This window comes from Cucurbita maxima, unplaced genomic scaffold (genome assembly GCF_002738345.1).
Source record: "Cucurbita maxima cultivar Rimu unplaced genomic scaffold, Cmax_1.0 Cma_Scf00004, whole genome shotgun sequence".
In the NCBI taxonomy this organism is placed as follows: domain Eukaryota; kingdom Viridiplantae; phylum Streptophyta; class Magnoliopsida; order Cucurbitales; family Cucurbitaceae; genus Cucurbita; species Cucurbita maxima.
Window position 1 is genome coordinate 1,948,896 of NW_019272020.1, and position 23,086 is coordinate 1,971,981.

At 37.3% G+C, this 23,086-nt stretch overlaps 3 protein-coding genes and 1 long non-coding RNA gene across 15 annotated transcripts in view; 1 reads left to right on the forward strand and 3 right to left on the reverse strand.

The window, feature by feature from the left end:
* Window positions 1-122: 122 nt before the first annotated feature.
* On the reverse strand, window positions 123-4,600 carry LOC111477745 (chromatin assembly factor 1 subunit FAS2). Of its 2 annotated transcripts, none has more exons than XM_023121632.1 (12): window positions 4,313-4,600; window positions 3,872-3,983; window positions 3,133-3,159; window positions 2,957-3,029; window positions 2,452-2,555; window positions 2,115-2,329; window positions 1,931-2,027; window positions 1,504-1,576; window positions 1,208-1,296; window positions 958-1,096; window positions 775-875; window positions 123-696 (listed from the first exon to the last, which is right to left on the reverse strand). In XM_023121632.1, exons 1-12 carry the CDS (start codon window positions 4,424-4,426, stop codon window positions 374-376), a joined length of 1,467 nt encoding a protein of 488 aa, XP_022977400.1. In that variant the 5' UTR covers window positions 4,427-4,600; the 3' UTR covers window positions 123-373. The 2 variants fall into 2 exon arrangements, with proteins under 2 accessions (XP_022977400.1, XP_022977399.1); XM_023121631.1 differs by having other exon boundaries at window positions 123-699; window positions 4,313-4,597.
* A 719-nt stretch (window positions 4,601-5,319) lies between these two features.
* On the reverse strand, window positions 5,320-6,228 carry LOC111478125 (transcription factor IND-like). The gene is made up of 2 exons (XM_023122236.1): window positions 5,945-6,228; window positions 5,320-5,863 (listed from the first exon to the last, which is right to left on the reverse strand). The coding sequence occupies exons 1-2, from the start codon at window positions 6,156-6,158 to the stop codon at window positions 5,397-5,399; spliced, it is 681 nt and encodes a 226-aa protein (XP_022978004.1). The 5' UTR covers window positions 6,159-6,228; the 3' UTR covers window positions 5,320-5,396.
* Window positions 6,229-9,357: 3,129 nt separating this feature from the next.
* LOC111478875 (zinc finger CCCH domain-containing protein 38) overlaps window positions 9,358-23,086 on the reverse strand; it is a 14,446-nt gene continuing 717 nt past the window's right edge. For 3 of the 11 annotated variants that reach the window (XM_023123382.1, XM_023123381.1, XM_023123380.1), the window contains 5 exons: window positions 22,155-22,457; window positions 15,142-15,574; window positions 12,787-14,905; window positions 12,520-12,604; window positions 9,369-9,667 (listed from right to left, as the gene is read on the reverse strand). In XM_023123382.1, coding sequence (XP_022979150.1) covers window positions 12,557-12,604; window positions 12,787-14,905; window positions 15,142-15,554 — 2,580 coding nt within the window. In that variant the 5' untranslated portion in view covers window positions 15,555-15,574; window positions 22,155-22,457 and the 3' untranslated portion in view covers window positions 9,369-9,667; window positions 12,520-12,556. The other 8 variants (XR_002717560.1, XM_023123387.1, XM_023123384.1 and 5 more) reach the window with 8 other exon arrangements.
* Window positions 11,616-12,443, forward strand: LOC111478878. The gene is made up of 2 exons (XR_002717561.1): window positions 11,616-12,068; window positions 12,153-12,443. It is a non-coding gene; the product is annotated as an uncharacterized LOC111478878 (long non-coding RNA).

Consider the following 23,086-nt stretch of genomic DNA (forward strand, 5'->3'; position numbering starts at 1 on the left):
AGAAAATCTACAAATACAAAACTTGTGGAACGATTTCAGGCTGGTGACCCCCTTAGAAGCATGAAATTGAAAACATGTTATTCTTCGTGTTAGTTTGTTGGGATAAAAGCACAGAACAAAGAGAAGCGAAAACTGAATATCGATATCGTAGAACTCTTCCCAAGAAGAGCTTACCGAGCTAAGTATCATTAGAATCTTAATCACCAGGGAACATGAGATCAAAGATGATACACAAATCATTGTAAAAAAATATCATTTCAGCTACATCAGTGATCCACATTTGATCAAGCACCGCCAACAAAATGCTTGTAATAACTCAGCATAATCTGTAGGGATGAAGAGAATATACAGTTGATAGCATAGCGTACCTCTCTCATGGATCAATAGCCATGGGTGTAATGCGCCTTTTGGCTGGCTTGCTGGTAACAGAGTTGCTTGAAGAGCTTATAGATACCTGTTTACTTTTCTTCTTTTCCATTTCATGTCCTCTGCACTCTGATTCTGCAAGATTTTCTCCACTCGAAGGTTTTTCAATCACCATGTTTTCTGGTTTTTCAACGCTTTTATTTTCTGGTTTTTCAACGCTTTTGTTTTCTTCATGTCTCTCTTCTACTTCTGTTTTCCTATTTTGATCGTCGTTTACAGTCACCACGCCTGTTAAACTCGTATTCTGATTGGTTGACGTGCCTATTTTATCTTCTACATCGATTGAAGGCAAACTATGAGAAACAAATTAACCAAAGAAAACTATTATTTCGAGAAGTAAATAGTGACCTAATAGAGAAAGTGGTGACCCCAGTTCATCGTTTTCAAATTCCACCAAAGTGCAGTAACCATCTTGAGAAGATAGTGCTAAATAATGAGCATCTGCCGACCTTTTAAGAACAATAAACTCAGAATTGAGAAAATGAGAATCTTCCAAAGGGAGTAGTCACGAGATAGGAGAAGAAAATTTACCACGCGACATCTGTTATGGCAGCATAGTGAAGACCAGCCATAATGACTAGCGGCACAACACTTTCAGTGTCATATATGTACAAAGAATTTAAAGTTGCTAATGCAAAGATGATCCGATGTGGAAGCTTAAATAACCCAGCTGCAGAATTCATAATACAAAAATTGAAGTCGGTCATTTTCCAAACCAATAAAACTTCTCTTGAAAATTAATCAAGTAATGCATAAAACATGGTAAAAATCATCTGAGCACCTGAATTTAATCCTCTAAGACTAAAAAGCTTTGGACAAAAGCAAACTGCTACAACCGGCTTGCTGGCACCAGGGAGTTGAATAGCAGGCCTGATCGGAAAGATGATATAAATTAAAAAAGGATCATTCTAGTTTTTAAATCTTTCCAAGATATCACTCACTATAATGTAATTTGGCACGGGTGCAGCAAAAGTTGAACTACCAGTGACAATAAAGATGCTGGATATCACTATCATTATTGCTTCATCATGATTACCATTACTATCAAACTAGTAATAACAAAGAATTAAGTCTTGCCTTGAGAGATCCTTTCTAGAAAATATATACGCTGTATTTACTGGTTCAGATGCCGGCGATATTTTACAAACACCTGAAAAGTGGGCAGCAAATCAACAATCAAAGAAAAAAATATGAATGAAGACTTAATTATGCGTGCACATGAGAAATACTGAATGGAATAGGTAACACGAAAACCACGATGAAGAATGGAAACCACACGAAAACCACATTCCTGATGGGAAACCTAACTGCATCTCTAGTATGAATGGATGCGATCCACTACATGCAATATAAGTATTAATCAAGTTAATAAAGAAATATAGTATGATAAATGCACCAAAACTGCCCCAAACAATTAAGAAAGGTTCATCAAGTCAGAATGAAAATTTTCCTAAGCACCGTGGATAGGTGGTAAATAGCAATCGACATCTACCCCAACCGTTACCTGCAGGCACAAGTAGAAAAGATCCATCAGGTGACCAGGCCAACCTTCGGAAGAAAGATGGCAATGTCTCATCATGAAAGAGGTGGTTTCTGACAGACTGCAGTGTTGGAGCATAAATGACAATCAATAGAGGAAACATCAACATACTAAATGCTTGAACTACAATACTCTTGACATCTTCTACCTTAGAATCATCAACTGAAATATTTTCTGCCTTAGTAACGACATGCTGACAAACATAATTCATTTTCTCACTGCTTTTTACTTTGGTTGGGGGTTTATAGGCATAGATTCTGCAACTTCTATCTGAACTCAGAGAAGCAGCATACTTTCCCAGTGGGTCCAATGCCACACCTTGAACATAGTGCAAATGGGCATCTAAAATCTGATGGACAGATCCTGAAGAACATGGAGAAGAACAACCAGAGCTAAATGGTTAATAAAACAAATAAGCTTAATTCTAGTAATGGATTTATCTTTTTCTTTTTCTCTTTTTCCCTTGCGAGTGTCTTTTGTTCAACCTTTGCTTACATCCCATATAATGCAGGAATTATCTACGGATCCAGACATCAAATATGCACCATCACTAGACCACTGTAGGTCCAGCACATCTTTGCGGTGAAATCTAGCCAATATAGATAATACTGATATTAGTGGAAATTCTGCAAGAGAACAATGACTAGGAAATATTCCTGCAATTACAACTTAAATTTGCTCTATCGGGTGTGGTTTATATCTTTTTTCCTTTTAGTTCATGAGCGTTTGGACTAGCCTGCCCAAATCTAACTATTCTCCTAGAACAACGGCCTAACCCTACTATATTTCGCAGCCAAGTAAACCGATAGCATATTAACTCCTAGGTAGGTGGTCACCGTGACTTGAACTAATTTTTCACCATTTACATCAGTGCTTATTGACACTAGGTCATGGAAGTTAAATATGCAATACTGGGTGTTTTCATATCAATTTTTTGAACTTCATGGCTTCTTAACACATTAAAATAGGGAGGGCGATAAATGGCCATACGATAATGTCTTCAGGACCTTCCAAGTTTGGCCACTTTCCAAATGGTGCAATTTCCATATGATCAGTTCACCTCCTGTGAGAAATGAAAACTAATATATAAGAAAAAATCTACTGGGATTTAGCAACTGGCTCAAATATGTACTGAAAACACCATCTGTAATAGGCGGAAGTTCTACCATCAGCACCAGAGGCAAGCAGTTCTCCTGCAAAAGACAATGGACATTAACTTCTAAATCTGAAGTAAGAAAGCAAACAAGCAAATAAAAAATTAGAAGAGATGCTCAAAGGTACCACAAAATATATTAGTTTACACTTCTCCAACTCTAGTGCTCAAAAGCCTTTTTGAAAAAGCACCAAATTGACCCAAATTTTTTTAATGTAAAATACCAAACTAAATCCACACACCCCACCCCATGTGCAGGTAAGGAAGTAACCTTCCTTCCCAAAGTGCTCATTCTCCCTTGAATGGAGAAAGGTAGATGTCAGTATTACAAATAAATTTTAATTTAGTGGATTGTTCTAGCTGCATCAAGATCGTTGGTGTATAGATGATCGTTTCAATGTATTCAAAGACTTGATGTACAATACATATTAGGTTGACGGTTTACAAAAGGGGAAATGGCATTTTGAAACACTGAGGTCCTGGAATCTTTACTCAGCCAAATGGTTATACGTTAAAAGACTCAAAATAACTCGCATATTGAGCTAATGATTTACAGAAGGGACATTACTTTTTGTAGCACTGATGTAATCAAAATTGCAAACCATAAGATTTCGATAAAATTAAAGCTTGATCTTGATACAGTTAATGAAATCTACCGAACAAAGTACTAATATTTAACTAATATTCCACGAAACGAACTAGCTTCATAACACTAAACATAATGTTGAGGGACGCAGATACATTCTACATACCTGAAGGTGAGAAGCGCAGGCTATTAACAGCCGAACCATGGTAAGAAAGGCTATTTTGATACGTAGCACCAGGGACATTTTTTTGTCCATCCCCTGAATTTAATAACCAAATCTGATAGAATCAAAGGTATCAGTTAGCCCATTGCCATACATCCAACCAACCAGTCAAATCTAAATACTCAGAACATATCCCTTAATAGCCAATATTGGAAAACAGAAATTAAAAATTGAAGTTGGCTAGCCGAATTTCATAAAAAAAAAAAAAAAAAAAAAAAAAAAAAAAAAAAAAAAAAAAAAAAAAAAAAAAAAAAAAAAAAAAAAAAAAAAAAAAAAAAAAAAAAAAAAAAAAAAAAAAAAAAAAAAAAAAAAAAAAAAAAAAAAAAAAAAAAAAAAAAAAAAAAAAAAAAGAATCAGAAGCGAAGAGGGCAATTGAATGTAGACCTTGATATCGAAATCCGCTCCGCCGGTTGCGAGGAGACCTGAANGTGGATGGAAGTCTAGGGTGAGCACTGGCTTTGAGTCGTGCCAGTTGATCTGAAGCGTCCCACCCTTCATTTCTTGTTCCTAGTCCCAATTTTGGACAGGGAAGTGAGTAATCGCAGGAGAAAATTTAGGGTTCAAGTGGAGAAGGAAAGAGGAATTTGCTGCTTCTGGAATTTGGCGCCCTTTTGAATGAGGTGTCCAAATGTGTTAAGATCGCGCCCAAATTGGCGCCTTTTTGGAATGCCTTACTTCGAAGTAATCACCAACTCATAAGTGAACATTAAATTTTCATTTTTTTTCATAAATAAAATAAATTACACTTTTAAAAAATCATTAAATTTTCTTCTTGAATTAACACTTAAATAGCGGACGAAAATGTGAATCATTCTTCACGCGCTCTCTTTAAAGAGGTCCCAAATAGATACATAGTTGTTTGTCTATCTGTTCTATAGTAGACACTGATTCACTAGAGATCTTCGCAAGAGCTTTGTAGGCTCGTATTGTCCGATTGGATAAGATTGTGTTTTAACCTTAACACCTATCCACCTTAATTAAAAGAATTAATCAGATATCAAACTCATATGACTGATCAAAGTCCCATAATTATTAGTCTCTTTTTTTTATTATTTTATGTATTTTTTAAAAAAAACTCCGGAGATTCCGTGGTTTATTAAGAAACATAAAAATATAAATACTCATTTCATTTATTTCATTAAGGTATTCTTTTAAGGTATGTTTATTTCCTTGCTTATCTTTATTTAATCCCAAAATATTAACGATTCCCACGTTTTTATTTATTATAATAATAAATAAAATATTTTCGATTAAAACTTTATTTTAAATATAAAATGATCCAACCTCAATTCAATCGTTATTTTTTTTTGTTGGTAAGGATGGGATTAAATTATCACCAAATAAAAAAAATGGATGACATTTGCTTAATTAATTATGCTTAGTATATTTTGAAGGTACAATTACTAACATATTAATTTAAACATCACTCTAATTAATTATGTAATTAATTAAGTAAATATTAATTATCTCACCATCCTGATGGTGTAATAATGGCAGGCGTAGTCTCCATGGACGTGGACGAGGAGGCTGAGCCATCAGCCTTATGGAATGTAAGAGGCCACCCTCCAGCGGCGGCTCCGCCGTCAGTGCTTGGCTGTTGTGGCTGATCACTTGACTGCAGCAACCGGATTTGCCTCTTTAAGAACTTGACATAGCGAATTGCTTCATCCAACATTGAAGCTGTGTCCATCTTCGTCCCTCCAGGCACAAGCCTTTGAAGAATTCTAATCTTCTCACTGATTCTCTCTCGTCGAAGACGAGCTGCAATGCTTTGTGGGTCATCGCTAATCCGTACATTTCGTCGCTTGGGCTTTCGGATAGTCGAAGGGTCGATATCCACCGGTTGCATCGCGGCCATCTTATACATCATCTCTTTCATGGCACCAAGCTCTTCTTCTGGCTCTTCGTCAGTATCTATCCTAGAACTCGGAGTAGCTATAAACATTACAAAAAAAGAATTAAACATACTATCATTGATGATTTAACATGATATCAAAGCAGGAGTATTGAACATACCGTAGCTGATCAACAGGTGGGTTGAGGAGCTAGGGAATTGTTGATGAGGGTCGGAGAGATGAAAAGGCAACAACGACGACCAAATGGAATCAGGGTCAGGGTCAGGGTCAGGGTCGTGGACGTGGGCGTGGTGATGACGGTGAAGGATATGATGGTCTTCCATGGCGGAGTGATGGAGATGGGGAGAGGGCTTTGAGAGGTGATGGGGCTCCATGGAGGAGGGTGATGGGGTGGAAAGAAAAGGTAGGGTATGGGGGTTGGAGGGAGTTATGTAAGAAACTAGAAGACTATTGTATTGGTTCTATAAAAGGTTGATGATGAAGAATAAGGGTTTTTAGAGAGAGTTTGGATGGGCAAAGAGGAAAAAGGAGTGAGCTAGGGTTAACATTATTTTCATCCTGTTTTTGGAACACTTTCCCTCCAAGGAATTGCCCCTACTAATCAATCAAAGGCCTTACAAATGGGTTACCCTTATTCTTTTCATCTTCGGCTACCCCGTTTGCGATCTCCTTTTTTTACGCTCGACATCTTAACCAACCTAATCGAACGAACCTTCATTATGATAATGATTATAAGCTTTCTTTCGAGAATAGTAAGAGCGACTATTTACTGAATTGCAGCTAGCAATGCCACACATGTATTGTTTGATGTACGAGAGATAAATGACAAAAATGCCCTTGAATATGGCATCTTAGACTAAAAATCCGAGTAGTTATTCATCGGCTAATCGACCTTCGTTATGATAAAAACTATAAGCTTTTGAGAATATAAGAGCAACTAGTTACTTAATCGCAGCTAGCGATGCTACACTTGCACTGTTCGATGTACGAGCGATAAATTACAAAAATGCCCTTGAATAGGGAATCTTAGACTCAAAATCCTAATAGTGATTCATTAGCTAATCAACCTTGGTTGTGATAAAGATTATAAGCTTTCTTTCGAGAATAGTAAGAGCAACTACTAGTGATGCTACGCCTGTATTGTTCGATGTACGAGAGATAAATTACAAAAATGCCCTTGAATAGGGAATCTTAGACTCAAAATCCTAATAGTGATTCATTAGCTAATCAACCTTGTTGTGATAAAGATTATAAGCTTTCTTTCGAGAATAGTAAGAGCAACTACTAGTGATGCTACGCCTGTATTGTTCGATGTACGAGAGTTAAATTACAAAAATGTCCTTGAGGGTTGGCAACAGACTTCGAGATTTTTTATGGTCCCAAAAAAATGAAGGCAAGAAATTGAAGTCGAATTTGATCAGCCTCCGTGGGGGCATGTTTTCTTACATCATTCTTTTGTGTGTCCGTAGGGAAGTTTGATGGGTACCTTCATTTTTTTTTACACGTACAAGTTTGCGCATGCCCTAATGCAATCATTTTAGGGTTTATAGAATGAGAATCCCCATTTTTAGGCATAGCTAGGGTTTTATATTTTCATATTCACTAACAATTAAATCTGTATGGGTTTTACTTTTTGTAATGACATGAATTCTTCATTAGCTTCCAACACTCTACGTGTTTCATATGCTTCGACTATTTTCGCAACATAGATTAGGGTTTGTGTTTCGCCTCTTAAATCATATAAATATGGGTTACGCAGATTTTAACCAAATAACTCAAGGAAAGAAAAGATCACGTATTTATTATTGTTGAGCTATGTTCATATTGGTTACGATATTGGGTTATTAATAAACACAACTAATCAATGTTTGTGTTATGTTATATATATGTAAGGCATGATAACGTTTCTTAATGACAACAAGTTGGGGTATGACGCTACGAAGGTGGTAATAAATAGAGATCTCCTGTGAGTTGTTTTCTCTTCCTATTATTGAATTTCGTTCGAGATATCTAATCTCATCGGATTTCACTTGGACGGATGAAGGAAAAGGAAGGGATGGGTGATTCGTGAATAGCAACGAGAGAGGGATCGTTGGTACTGTCATTCAAGAAATCCCTTCGAGGATGACTCCCATACAATTCTTACGAGAGATAGAGAAACGTCTACGAGTAAAGCTTCGTATCCATATAATCGCTTGCCACCTATGCTTTGCCATCCATTCAAATTTTACAAACCTAGGAAATAATATCCCGATAAAAGAGCTGACGTAGAGGATTTAGTCAAACATTGGGCGAAGTTAAGAAAACTACAATCTCCAATTTGAGTATAACTCAGCAAATAATTATCATCTAAAATGCAGACAATTCAATCTTTTGCTCTTAGAATCATTACATAAAAAAAAAAGACTTACAAATATAAAAAATTTCAACATCGAATCAATTTGGTCTTTGTCAAATGCATCATAAACTTTCTCCATCCACATATTCCATGCGTTTAAAGCAACAAACGATCATCGATCATCGATGGAGTTAACGGTATAGCTGCAACTAAACCAAACGTTAGATCGGTACCGTTTATACTATCTTCCCCGGGTGAGAAAGAGTAGGTATTGAAGTAGGAGATTGAAAAGAGAAGCAGGCCATTTATGGTTGCTCCCAAGCATGTGGTTGTGTTGTAGAAGGCAGCAAGATATAAGGGGTTAGAGTAAGGACCATCAAGGGTTGGAGGCACATAAATGGAGGCCATAAAGGGGTATGCTAATTTAGTTTGCTTGGTACACAGCCTGCTCCCAATCTCTGTTAGAACACAAAAATGTTAACAATAAACCTAACACGGGTGTAGCTTTTTGGTTTATTCATACGGCCATAACTAAAGTTCGATAGATGAACATGCAATGTGTCGCCCAATGTTTCTCAAGTTAACATACTTTATGTCAGTTGAGTTATGTTCATATTGGTCAATTTGTTTATATGTTTGGAGAAACTTGAATCGGTAACACGAAGATTTTTAGTCATTTGCACTACCAAGAGAGCTATACCGACTATTTCCGACACATTATTAACCGGTGCTTTTTGACTGAGAAATTTAAGGCAACAGACCAAAAAAAAAGGAAAAGGGAAGGGCATAGCTTTTATGGGGTGATTCCATGGGGAGAAGAGAAACATTTTACGAGAAGGATTGGTTTGGTTTGGATCAGAAAACCATGCATTTTCATTTCATTTCATTCATTCATTCATTCAAAAGAAGTCCAATTTCCAGACATTGCCCCTCCTCATAATCTGGACTATGACTAATACTTCCCCTTCACATCTTTGCTATTTCTGCAAAAGCTGTTCCTTAACTTGTTGGCCCTTTAATTACCCGTTTTCTTCCCTTTGACGGTGTAGTTTTGACCCCATCTATCGATCACTTTTGAACGTTCAAGTTTGAGTTTGATATCTATCGAGTATTTTGAGCTTCAAAGAAGTCTATTGTCTATTTAGCCCATGAATTTTCGGTCCTTTAGTTTGGAATTTGGTACGAAAAGGAATCGAACAAGTTTAAAGTTACCTAAAAGGAAGGAAAAGAATGCAAGCCCTTTGGCTATTGAAAAGTGATAGCCATTGATTCAACAATAAAAGATGGAAGAATGCACAAAATAGAAGACCAACAAATTTCCAAAGGCTGCTAATGGGAGATACACTACACTAGTAACACATGACAAATTTCATTCAGCAGCATTCTAACAAATTAATACATGGTGATGATTCTTAAAAATGAAAAACGCGAGAATTTAATTCGATAACCTCGCCTTCTCAGTTCGTCTTCTGAACTCTGTCCATTGTACGGTTCTTCGACAACCTCGCCTTCTCAGGTCGTCTTCTGAACTCTGTCCACGTACGCCTGACAAGAAAACGAGAGCAGTTGAGAAAACATATTATACAGAACAGAACAGAGTAAACTATTTGTCACAGCAGAACATTTGAGAGAGAGGACCAAATACTTTAGACTGAGCTAGAATGAATCCAAATAAAAGAACAAGGACCATATAAAAGTGTGTGTGCAGGTCAGCCGTGGAAGTAGTGTTTGGTTGCCATCTTCAAGGTCCTGGCGCATCCGAGATACTGCGACTGAGTCAATTTAAACGATACCAGAAAGGTTACAAGGGGTGTATATTTACAAGCATCCGGGGTACACAGTAATGCCCCCAACAGTCATGAGCCGAACGGCTAAATCATTACACAAGATGTGTAGTTCACCATATTCAAGTTTTTTTTTCTTCTTATTAGCAAGACTGGACAAGTTCCATTTGTTCCGGTCAAGTTCTGCATGACCCTCTAATTGATATTACACTGCACTTCAGATATAACATCAGCTGATATAAGGTGTATAAAATTCCAGTCACTCAAGTGCCTCAGTATATCCTATTTCACTGAGTAAGGTTCAGGTCTAGGTGAGCTCAAACATCTCAATGAATCTCCTCCTGCTTGTGGGACTTCTGTTAGGCAAGCGATTCGTGGACATCACATAGTGCTTGTAACAGCTCAAGCCCACGGCTAGCAGATAGTCAGTTTTAGCTTGTTACGTATCACCCTCTGCCTCACGGTTTTAAAACGCGTCTGTTAGGGAGAGGTTTCCGCACCTTATAAAGAATGTTTCGTTCTCCTCTCCAACCGACGTAGGATCTCACAGCGCTAAGCTTTGATTTCGCCCCTGATCTTTTCACAGTAATTTCTCAATCAGCACGCGTGTCCTGGAACAAAGCCGAAGGATGCCATTTTTGCTATACCAATCAACAATAATAATGTTGCCTTGTGAACACATTGAGAATGATTTTTTTTTTTCTTGACAAACAGATAAACATACTCGATGCATTAATGAAACACATTTCTATCACTATCCCTATGAATATATGATATCAAACTACTACTAGTCACGTTATGGTTAGAAATGGCATATTGGATCCTAAAGTACCAGTTTTCATAAATTATTCCAAAGATTTGGAAAATGATAAACCGAACAACCCTAGCCAACCCATGAATACCCTTCACTAGTCTTAAAGAGCCCTTGTATCCTTTTGCCAATACACTTGTGACACATGACTTTCGTTTTTACAATGAAAAGGCCAGCTTTTGTTTGTGGAGAACACAAACAACTGTGTTCTATTTCAATCCAGCCATATAAAAGTACAAAGAGAGGGCTACACAAAAAAGACCAAACAGGTGTGGAGAACACAAACAACTGGCAAAAGAGAGCCACATCTTTAGGTAAGTAAAGCTATTAACAGTTCTGAAGCATGTTGAAATAAAAAGCCCAAAGGGAGGCATTAATGCACCACAAAACGAACACTACTTCTGTGTTCTATTTCAATCCAGCCATATAAAAGGGAGGCATTAATGCACCACAAAACGAACACTACTTCTGTGTTCTATTTCAATCCAGCCATATAAAAGTACAAAGTTAATGCACCACAAAACGAACACTACTTCTGTGTTCTATTTCAATCCAGCCATATAAAAGTACAAAGAGAGGGCTACACAAAAAAGACCAAACAGGTGTGGAGAACACAAACAACTGGCAAAAGAGAGCCACATCTTTTGGTAAGTAAAGCTATTAACAGTTCTGAAGCATGTTGAAATAAAAAGCCCAAAGGGAGGCATTAATGCACCACAAAACGAACACTACTTCTGTGTTCTATTTCAATCCAGCCATATAAAAGTACAAAGAGAGGGCTACACAAAAAAGACCAAACAGGTGTGGAGAACACAAACAACTGGCAAAAGAGAGCCACATCTTTAGGTAAGTAAAGCTATTAACAGTTCTGAAGCATGTTGAAATAAAAAGCCCAAAGGGAGGCATTAATGCACCACAAAACGAACACTACTTCTGTGTTCTATTTCAATCCAGCCATATAAACCACAAAACAGCGAAGAAGCAAACTTGCCATAGCACACAGCCTTTCCTCCAAAATGGAAGATCAATACAACTTTCTCCATCATCCTCAAAGGCTCAACTTCTAATAAGCTAAATACAAGTAAAAAACTTTATCAAAACCAAACTTGTACAAGTCCCAGCAATTTCAAAATCTAAATCAAGATCAAAAGTAGATATTGTCCACAAAATATTTAGAAGTGTTTACTCTTCCCATGGCTCGCTGGAGCAGGTTTGAGCAGGAGATTGTGAGTTTTTCCAGTTGTCGTTTGGGTTCGTCTCTTTGGGTTTTACAGTCTAGAAGGAGGAGGCTCAGAAGTCGTGGGAGACAAACGCACGAGAGGTCATGAACGGAGGTGAACCGGGGTTGAAGGTATGTTTTTAGGTTTCTCGTGAACTTTCAGAGGCAATAACTTACTTGATTGTGGATGATTTTTGTTGATTCTTGTCTCCATAGACTCGTGAGGAGGAGATCTACACATTCCTTGAAGAGGTCGAGAGGTAAAAACACCTATAGGAGAAAATCAAGAACAAAAATCCAAAGCTACGGTTTGAGTTTTTCCCCAACCTTGATCGACCATATCTTCCTCGTTTTTTCATGAGAACTTGTTCTATGGTGTTCTTGGATTGTAGATGTACAAGTTTGATTTTGAAAATGACTCAATTAGGGTTTTTTGTGCTAGGGTTTTGCGTTGTAAGGTCATTTATTCAATTCCACATGGTCCTTTTCTTCTTAGTTTTTGTTTTAGTACAATCTCTTATTTATATAAAAAGAGTTTGTGACGAGGTTTCCAGATCTGCTTAAAATCACGTCAAAATGTTACCATTTGTAGCCTGATGAAAATGTCTCAAAATGGCCCGTCAAAATGTTATCGTAGCTACAAGTTGAATCTTGAGTATGTGCATAACCTACCATTGTGCAACAAAAGGATTGTATTCAAACAAATGCAACAATCGTTTCTGTCAAGTATAAAAAAGTTAAACACATAAAATGGATAATTTGAGAGGAGATACCGGCAGTGCAAAGTATAAATGCTATAAAATGCAAAGTCAACACAAGAGAACTCAATTGAAAGGAAATTTGTAGTTACCTGAACAAGTTTTGTGAGCTTTGATTTCGAAAACGAAAGATAGTGATCAATTTTCTCCTGCGTTTGAGGAATATGACCATCCTGCAAGGAGCCTGTGACTTTGTCCACCACTTTCTTGACTATGGTTTTATAAACATCTTTGCTGATATGACCTTCCTTCCATGTAGGTTTTAGAAGTTCCTTGACAAACTCCACAAGTGCAAATTTGAAAGCACGAATTCCCTTCATATCCTTACTCTTCTTCTTATCATGGACCTCATCGTTTCCATTTGCATTCTCTGTCGTATCAATCTTTTGAGAGTCCTCATTTGTTGCTGGGTCAGTTTTGTTCTCGTTATTGCCATCACCATTCTTTTCTTTGATAGCATCACCATCAGCCGTTGGCTTCCCATGAAGAGTTTCTTCAGCAGAGATGCCACAAGGACCAGATGATAGAGGCAAATTTGGTATCTGTACTTCACCCTTCACTTCTGTAGTGCTCTTCTGTGGTGTTTTAGTGACTTCAAGTTTCTTCAGCTGTAAGCTATTGCAGAGAGCAGAATCATGTTGCTTTGAGGATTCATTAACAGGACCTGTCTTCATCGATGTCCCCAAAGCACCCATGGGCGCGTCTGAATAAGGGAACGAAGGTGCTTCTGACACACTGCGCGTATTAAGGGAGGCATACAATTGAGGCAATGGTTGCGCATTTCCAAAATATTGTGCAAGAGAAGCTGAAAGGTCAGTTATTTGCCTAATTTGATCGTTCGTTACTATGTTCGGAGTAACAGTTGTTCCAGAATTAATTCCTGGCATGCTTTCATCCTCCTTCTGCAGTTTGACTCTGAAATTTCCATCAGAAATTTTCGGATTCGTTACAGTTCCGTCGGGATGGTCACTGTGATATGCCATTCTTTGTCCAAGGACAACATTACCCGAAGGATTGCCTTCAGCATGTGAAGTAACCGTTCTGTCAATTGTAATGTTATCATTGGATGCTGATGCAATAGTATCATCTTTTGTTAAAGTATGGCTTTTCCGAAAACGAGTAATATCGACTACTATGGGCTCTATGGCAATGTCTTGATTCTTAGCCAGACCCTCTTGAACTGTTGCATGGCTAATGGCTAAAGCCGTGGAAGTTTGAGAGCCAGAATCTTGCATAACGTTGCAATCGCCTTTCACTACATGATTGGATGGTTGCACAGGGTAGTGCCAATCAGGAGACATCTCCATATCATCACTTGGCCACTTTCTGTGACCCCTAGGGTCAGAACTGCCTGTGCAACCACCAGCATTCTCTGCCTTGCTCGGAATGGCATCATTCTTGTTGCTTCGCACTGTCTTGATATCAACAGCTCGATCCCACCGAGTTTTGCTCTCATTATTCAAACCATGATCACATTTTTGATCCGAAGGCCATGTATATCTTGGCTCTTCATTAGCAGTTTGTTCTTTTTTGTCCTCAATCAACTGAGTGAAATCCGAACCACTAGCCAATTCACTCGATTTTAAGCCATCCCACAACTGTTCCCTACCATCTGAACATTGGACGTGTTCCAATTTATCAGTACTCGACTTCCTCTCTGGACTTGCACGTGACTGGCTATGATGAGAATACTTGCAATTTTTTCCATTACGACAAGATCCAGCAGCAAAATATTTACAGATAACAAGACTGCTACTGCAAGGTTCACGCTCACCACGTGAGAAGTACGCTTCTTTAGTCCGTTCATTTTTCCTGTCTCTACTAATATCATTTGGAGAATCTCGTGATAATTCATGAAATGCACTGTCGTGAGAAAACGTGCAAGAGGCTCCCCTATGACACCTTCCCTTCACGAAGTCAGTACAATAAGCAGCTGATCTTCCACTCCTGGGATAGTCCTTAAAATCATGGGAAGTTGATCTAAAGGATCGGGCCCCCTTCCTGTTCCTATTTTCCAAGCTATCATCCAGATTTTGATCGTCCTGGTGAAGAAATTGACAACCACTACCTCGCCTGCATCTTCCAGAAGTAAAATCTCTGCACAATTGAGTAGAAACACGTGTTCTATTTGTGTTTCTATCGTGAAATCCCGAGTCCCGCTTATTACCATGAGGAGGGCTTCTACTCCAACTGCGGCTTCTACTCCTACCCCTGAAACACAATCAAAACAAGCAACTTTAATCGAGAATGAAATTGCAATAGATCATCCCATCCCTTGGAAAAGAACTAACCAATCCTTATAGAAATACATAAATCCAGAAACTCTCGTTCAAATGAATGAACATGTATGCCCACACAAAATTTGAGACATTTGAACAATTAACATTGTGCTCAAAAGGATGAGGAAGTTGATATAAGCTCTTGAAGCTAGTACCAGTGTATCTAACCTCACTGACCCGATCCAATCATTTCTATCAGGCAGGTTAGAGCCATGACTTCTCCGTCCATCTAGATCAGGGGACATTCTCATGTCGTAGCTTTCTTCAGCATCACATTCAGCAGTGCCGTCCATATTTTTATTATAGCCTTTATTAGGGCGATCCTCCTTAAGCGAAGCTCTGGTTCCAGGTAAAGGTTCCTCCTCTGACAACAATCCCCAATCTTGCGTAGGTTTCGAAACGGTATTGGTAGTTGCCATACCAGACCACTTAGAACCATCATCACTCGCTATTTCAGCAGAAATCCAACCAGGTCGTGATTCTTTTCCAGGCCAACTATGGTCTTGTACACTATCAGCTTCGAAGTGGGAATCTTCTCTCAAATCCCACTTTGACGAGTGTTTTCGGCCACTTCCACTCATAACTCTTTAAGGATTTTCTCCTAAATACAGGCAGGATGAAAATAAGTTAATTTTAATGGTGTTTGCTCGAAAGTGAGGGTATCAAAATCAAAAGAAGCTTGCAGGAGAACTTCAAGGAAAAATTATCTGCAGTGCCAGTGTAGAACACCAACTTGTGATCATTGTAAAAGGTCTAGCAAGATATATGATACAACCCTGTCATGATGGGAAGAGAAGATCCGAGGATATATAAACCAATCTGACAAAATAATTAATCCAATAGCACGTCATAAAACCCGACATTCCATTTTAACTGAGATGTAATCAGTATCACACACAAGGAAAACAATCGAGCATGCACACGAAGAAGAGCACAGTAGAACGCTCAATCAAAGACCACACTAATCTGTCACTAATTTCTAAAGCATTTGTGACTTCACCAAAACCGATACAAACTCCCAACACCATTTAGAAAGCCTTCAAAAAACCTAAATGAAAAACAACCATACTAGAGAAGTTGTAGTTTCTTGAGAAAAATGGGACGTGGATCCTTACAAATTTTCCCCCAGGTGTATGGTTGGACGTAAATAAAATTTTTCGATGAAACACAAACCGAATGTCAGTATAGAACAGTTTAAAGCTCGCCTCATGGAAAAAGGATTCACCCAGCCTAGGTGAATCCTTTAGCCATGAAACATTTGGTCCAGTTGCCACGTTAAACATGATTCGTGTACATCTATCTGTTGCAGCAAATCTTGGTTGTCATTATTTCTACTTGATAAGAGGTATACATGGACATACCTCTTGGATTTGAGGACAAATATACTAGTGGAAGGTATGTAAACTCTAGGACGTCTATCGTCTAAAGCAGTTAACTCAGGCTTGGTTTGAAAATTTTATAAATATGCTGAAACAAGATCCAGTATCAATCTAGTCACACTATGTTCGTCACTAATCAAACATTAGCTTTGTTGCTAGTGTAGCAAGTTAATTTCTGAACAAACCCTATGAGAAACATATGGAAGTTGTGTATAAGATATTGAGATATGTCAAGCACGATCCTTGAAATGGCCTCACGTTCAACACGACTAAAACCAATCTCTAGAAGTTTACATTAATGCAGATTGGGCTCGATTTCCTGTCTCCCTATCACACCAAGGAGCATTTAGGTAGCATATTCATCCAATAGAGGTTCAAAAAACGAAATAACCTATTCACTCTTTCATACTATAGGAGCCTTTAGGTAGCACATGAATATTTGAATAAAAGATTCTTTTTGGTATTTTTCAACAATATTCGACCCTTCTAACCATATGTTTAAGGCAAACCTCCTCTCAACTGCACCCTAGCTCATTTTATCATTAGTAGCCCTAGCAAGTAACTTAGACTATTTATACCTCAAAGATGAAGCTTATCCCTTATCCCTTACCCCTCATCCCCTCACTAGCAAGTAGCTTAGACTGTTATCCATGGTGTTTACAAAAGACCTTCCCAGTTTATAAAGACGGAGATATGACTAAAGGAAGCAAAGATACTAGACAATTTGCGCCCAAATATAGCATGATAAACAACATTGTTGAAGAGTTTTCTATAAGTTTGTGTCTTTTCTTTTCTATGAATACTTTTTTATTTCTTTATTTTCACAGATTCCAAAAGAAAGCAATGATGAGATTTTTTTTCATAATAGGGCTTTTGCATTCTTGAAAGGGAGGTACGTTAAGGTCATGCCCAATAAATCCTTTACCTCCCTGGGAAAAGTGAGATGTCATCCTAAGATATTGAGAATCTTTGTCCAAAACTGAACGTATGTGCAATACATAAATAAGCGGCTTTGTGATTGTTGTCTTTCTTACATAATGGGCACCAATTTGGAAACAGAGTCAGGTAATGGCTTTATACGCTATTTTTCAAAGGAAAAACTTCAGTTTTTTAGAGTGATTTCCTTTCCATATTGTCTTTGCTAGCGTGGGATTTATTGCTTCTATTTTTTTTCCCTATGTCCATCATCAAAGATTTTGTAGGATGAGTCTATCAGCGATGTCTTTCAATTTCCGTAGCCACTTTTTGTGGCATTTCGAATAGAGAAATGTAGCTAAAAGGGGAAGTTGGACAGTGTGGTTTGTATTAGGGCAAGCCTTCCGCCTTTGAAAGTTATAACGTTGACAACCTTTTTTCTATTTTTTTTTTTTTTAATAATAGTCTTCTAGAAGGAAAATGATTTATAGTTAGGGAGGGGTAATCCTATGTACATATTCGATCATTCACCCTTTTCACAACCGTATTTGCTGCAAAGACTTTCAATCATCCCTGTGCTAAAATTAATGCCCATAATCTCTATTTTTTGGAGATTGATATTTTGTCTACAGAATCTTTCGAAGAATTTTATTGTCTTAATCATGTTTTTTATGGAAGATACATTAGACAAATCAGAGAAGAGGATTGAATCCATCCGCAAACTGAAGGTGGTTGATGCTTAAGCTTTCATTACCAACCTGAAAGCCTTATATCTATCTTTCGTGTTCAACCTTTGTGAATAAAAGACCGAGGTAATTCATTATCATTATGAAAAGAAAAGGGGATAGTGAATCCCCTTGTCGAAGACTATGTGTGGCAAAGATCTTTCCTCATGATCTTTTATTGATGATGATGGAGAAGTTTGTGGATGAAATGAATCCTACAATAATGTTTTCGAGAGAAGTCCAATCGAACTTGTCAAATGCCTTTTCCATGTCAAGTTTAATGATTGTACCTTTTTGTTTCTTTCTTTCTTTCACATTCATCTATAAGTTCATATGTCATGAGGAATGAATCAAGAATTTGTCGCCCCTCTATAAAAGTTGTTTGTTGCCCAGTAATCATGAAAGGGAACTAGTTTGACAATTCTAGCCAAACACACAATTCCATCTTCCTTCAATTAGAAATCGAACCATGGTTCAATAACAAGAATAAGTATCTAAATTCTATCATCTCGACCTCATTGAGATTCCTCTTTAGATTTCCTATCATTATCCTCCATCCACAAGATCTTCCTCCAACATTTCTTTCCCAACAATGTCATGTAGCTCAACCTTAGGGTAAAAGCTAGAAATTTACCATAACATGTAAGGTGTTCCATTTATCATTACAAAACGATATTTTTTCCACGTTCATGACTTCGATTAAGTAGAATTTCAAGGGTTATTTGAGTTTTAGAGACGTTCTATGAGATGCTTCAAAAGTGGTTGTCATCGTTTCTCGTATTAGTGAACCATCCTACAAGCTCTCTCATAAATACTTACTATTATTTTTCTCCCTAACTCATTTCGTTCACGAGGAGAAGGACATTCGTTCATTAACATTTTTTCACTTCGCTATATCAACATATAAGATGTAAAAAAAAAAAAAGTCAAGCTTCGACCTACGAAGACACCTGTTGTTGTTGTTGAATTTGCTTTAGATAATCTTATATTAAAATGCTCAATTTCCCTAAGAAGCTTCATAACCATTTGCATATTCTACAAAACAAAATAGGCAAAATAAGTATCTCCAAACTCTTCTTTCCATATGAAATCCACCACACCCCCCCCCCCCCCCCCCCCCCCCCCCCCCCCCCCCCCCCCCCCCCCCCCCCCCCCCCCCCCCCCCCCCCCCCCCCCCCCCCCCCCCCCCCCCCCCCTCCCTCCCTTTGTCCACCTTATTTGTCACTTTGGTTGCATGGAATATCGAAATATAGTACACAATGGAACATTAGTCGCTGCTAGTATAAGGGATGGCTCACATAGCACGCCATAAAAAAGCCACTTAAAGGTCACAAAGAAGGTGGGAGTTACACATTGAATAAATTACATTGTCTTTAAGGGTAAATTTACAATGCTCGAAGTGGACAGCGACCATAAAAATAGACCAGTTGAACGACTACCCATGGAAACCCTTCAAACAAACCATATGTACTCTTCAACTACTAATAAGTTACTAAGTAAAATTTTCAATCCACACATCTCTCTTCACCATGTAATTTATCCACAACTCTGAACATTATAGAAGTTCACAAGCACTTTGTACATTATTCATTCTCCTTGAGTTTGAGGAACTATAGTTTTCTCATAAAATTCCTTGAAAACAAGCTTGAACTTAAAGATTGACTTAGATCCAGGAATTTGTGTTAATGCCCAATTGCTCTTGTAGCGGAACAGAAAGCCATTGCCATAAGTTATTATTGAACACCATTGCTAATCTTTCCATCAACCGACCACGTGAAGATACTGCAGAAAATTATATTTTGACATTAGCACACTCTACGTGATACATTAACTAAAGAAGAGGGCATCTATCAAAGAACCTAACATGTTGGGGTCTGAACAGTTAACTTTGGCAGGAAAAAGAACCCAAGACTTAAGCAAGAGGTAAATTAATAAATAAACATCCAGTAACTAAATTATTTTAAGATTCAGCCTAAAGTTTTAATGAGTAATATGAATGATAATAATAATCTGATTTACAAATTACGACAGAAAATCAGTCAAACAGCAAGTGTTTTAAATACTAAGACCAGCCACACGGTATTTTAAGAGAAATATAAACAGAATACCATATTCTGTGGAGCTAAAGATGCTCATGAATCATTTTTTGTGTAGGTTTCAAGGATATGCTTAAATTAATGAGACTTCGGTAGTAAAAATTTACTGCAATTAAAAATAAAAAAAATGAAGGAAAAAAAAAAGATAGGCAAGAAAGAAAAACTAAAAAAGGGACGAGACATGTGCACGCCAATAGAACCCTGCAGCAGATTCCAATGGACAAACATGCCAAAGAGCACATGAAATAATAGACAACCATTCTTTGACTTTCATATCCACACCCACAGATATTATAAATTGAGCTCCCCACACAACAATCCTACGTCAATCAGTTGATTGGTCGCAGAAAATAAGAAGCGTGCTCACAATGTTTCTACGAGAAAACCTAGATTGGCAAGATAAACTTGAGCCTTCCAGTTTCTTATAGAGACTTTGGGTGGAGGGGTATTTAATCCAACGGATCTGTTTTCTTACTAAAGAACTGAACTTCCATTCAGAAAATAAATGAATAAAGAAAAGTACGAGGGCATCCAGAAAACCAAGCTCCACCAAAGGAAACCCAACCAAAGAAAGGGGCTCCAATCAAGTACAATAAGACCTAGAGAATAGTTACAAAAAAATTTTATCACCGACGGTCGAAGAAAAACATAGAACCTAATGAGGGACCAAACATTTATGCGTCCCTCCTAACCTCACTAAAGGTCCTATTGTTCATCTCGCTTGCAACAAAAACTTTCTTTTCTCTCGAAATGGCGGATGTAAAAGGAACTCTCTGATCATCNCCCTATACCCGTAAGTAGTAAACTACAAATCAAAAAGTCAAAATAGAGACTCCAAACAATCCAAGCAAAGTTGTAGCTCCAAAGAATATGATCAATTGAAATATTATCTAATTGTCCAAGATCATTTCATTACTAGATCCAGATAATATAACATAAAATCTTAACGCCCAAACCTTAGCCTTCAAAAGAACAAGTGTTCCCCCAAATTCTATATACCAATGACATCACTTAGAAAACCTATTCCAACGAAAACTATAAAATAAACAAGCCACAAGCATTCCACTCTATTGTATATGCCAACATCAAGAAAAAAGGGTCCGATGTTGCACTATTAAACACTAACAATCTGCACATAGCTCACCTTTTTTTTTTTTTTTAATGAAGTAAGCACCTGCGAGATGTGCTTGGAAGATATTTTCCTTTAATTTCTATCAATTGAATAAATCCTTCCATAACCTAGCTACTAACCAAGCATGAGGACTTTCACTTGTCAAAAAGGACTACAGGGTGCCAAAGTCATGTGTACCCCCCCACCAATAAAATTTCATGGCTGCATCTAGAGTGGTAGCCTGAACTCCCTATCCCAATCTCCTCCAAAGATCAACTTAAAATCCGCACATGAAGAGATATGACTTCCAAGTTACGAAAATTGAACTAATAGTGTAAAGAGGATGTGAGAGCCGTGGTTAAATCCATGGGAAAAATCATAAGCGCAAATAACCTTTTCTTTCTCAAGAAAACCACTTACAACGATCAAATGAAGTATTGAAGTTCTATCAACTCCAAAGTATAGCATTCTTTTTGGGCATCAGACGTTAATCTTCAACTCAGCAACTACTCAATCCATCAACTTAACATTGCCTAAAATCCAGTTAAACTAGGGTTCTATGTAAGTGTAATCAAATCCTAAGGAAAAATCATCTCCGTTTCTCAAAAAGCAACCTCTCGTTTCAAATACTTGAGCAGAAGGCAAAAAGAAAAAAAAAAAAAACATCTCAATTCTAAGTCATCGATTCCCAAAGATACCCATAAGCACAAGCAATCTCGAGAACAGAAGAAAAATACATTGGCGAAAAAGAAAAGGAAAACAAAGAAAGAACGCGTAACTGATCGCGTTGGGGGCATGGGGAGAAGTAACCGGAAAGGCCCAAACTTTGAAGTTGAAGAACCTCGCAGCACAGACAGTCCGACACAAAACGAGTAAGAGATCAAGACCCAGATACGAAAACGTCCATACAACAAAACTGTAGAAGATTAAGGGAAGAGAGAAACAAAGAACTCACATGAAAGAAGAGGGCTTCAGGCAGAAAGCGGCGATTGTGTAACCCTAGAATTGAAGAAGAATATGGGTAGGAACCAAGCTAAATCTTCATAAGGGATGTTTTGGGCATCTTGTTTGCAGAGTGAGTGGGAGGAAGACGAAGAGTGAGGAAGTCGGCGATGAGCAAAAAGGGTTCGAAGACCCAATTATCTTTTCGCGATGCTTTTTTCCTTGAACATATTTCGTATTTTCCTCCAAATTTTGATCTTCGCCTCGTCTTTCAATGGGTTCTATTGTGTTTTTTCTCCTTCCCCACAACAACAACCTAATCAAGAACCAAACTTTTTAGTTTTTTTCGATAATCAAATTTAGTGTCCGAAGTGGGTGATTTTTCTTCCTTATCCCCACATTTACCCCTCTTTTTTCATTTTTTTATATTTTTAAACAAATACCAGAGAGAATTTATGAGGGTATTCAACATAATAATTTCGTTTCTTATTTATAACATATTAGAAATTCATAATGTTGTACAAAAAAAAAATAATAATAGTAATAAAAATAAAAATAACATCGAGTTGATTGGTAGAAAGTAAATATCAAAATAAATATTTTAAAAAACATCTGTAAAAAGTGTTTATTAACTTAAAATTTTAATTTAAAAAAAAACTAAATGATCACCAAACCATCTTTATATGTCAAAATATAATGGCTTGTTTTATTCTTTTTCTTCACAAATAACCCTTGAAATTATTTGTTTTCCAAAAAGTCAAAATTTGAAAACTAAAAATAATAAAATTATAAACTCATTTTTATTTTGTAAATTTGACGACAAATTCAAAAAATTAAGAGGTAAAAAACTAAGAATTTAAAAAAAAAATAAAAATAAAAGCTTTTGAGACTATTAAATTTAAGAACCATATTATATCTTTTTTTTCTTTTTTTTTTTCTTTTTTT

What these genes read in the sequence shown, in the direction of transcription:
- LOC111478125 (XM_023122236.1), bottom strand. Translation starts at nt 6,158, where the DNA reads ATGGAGCCCCATCACCTCTCAAAGCCCTCTCCCCATCTCCATCACTCC. An exon ending in CCACCTGTTGATCAGCTACG is followed by an intron (nt 5,864 to 5,944) that starts GTATGTTCAATA and finishes TAATGTTTATAG; the next exon opens with CTACTCCGAGTTCTAGGATA.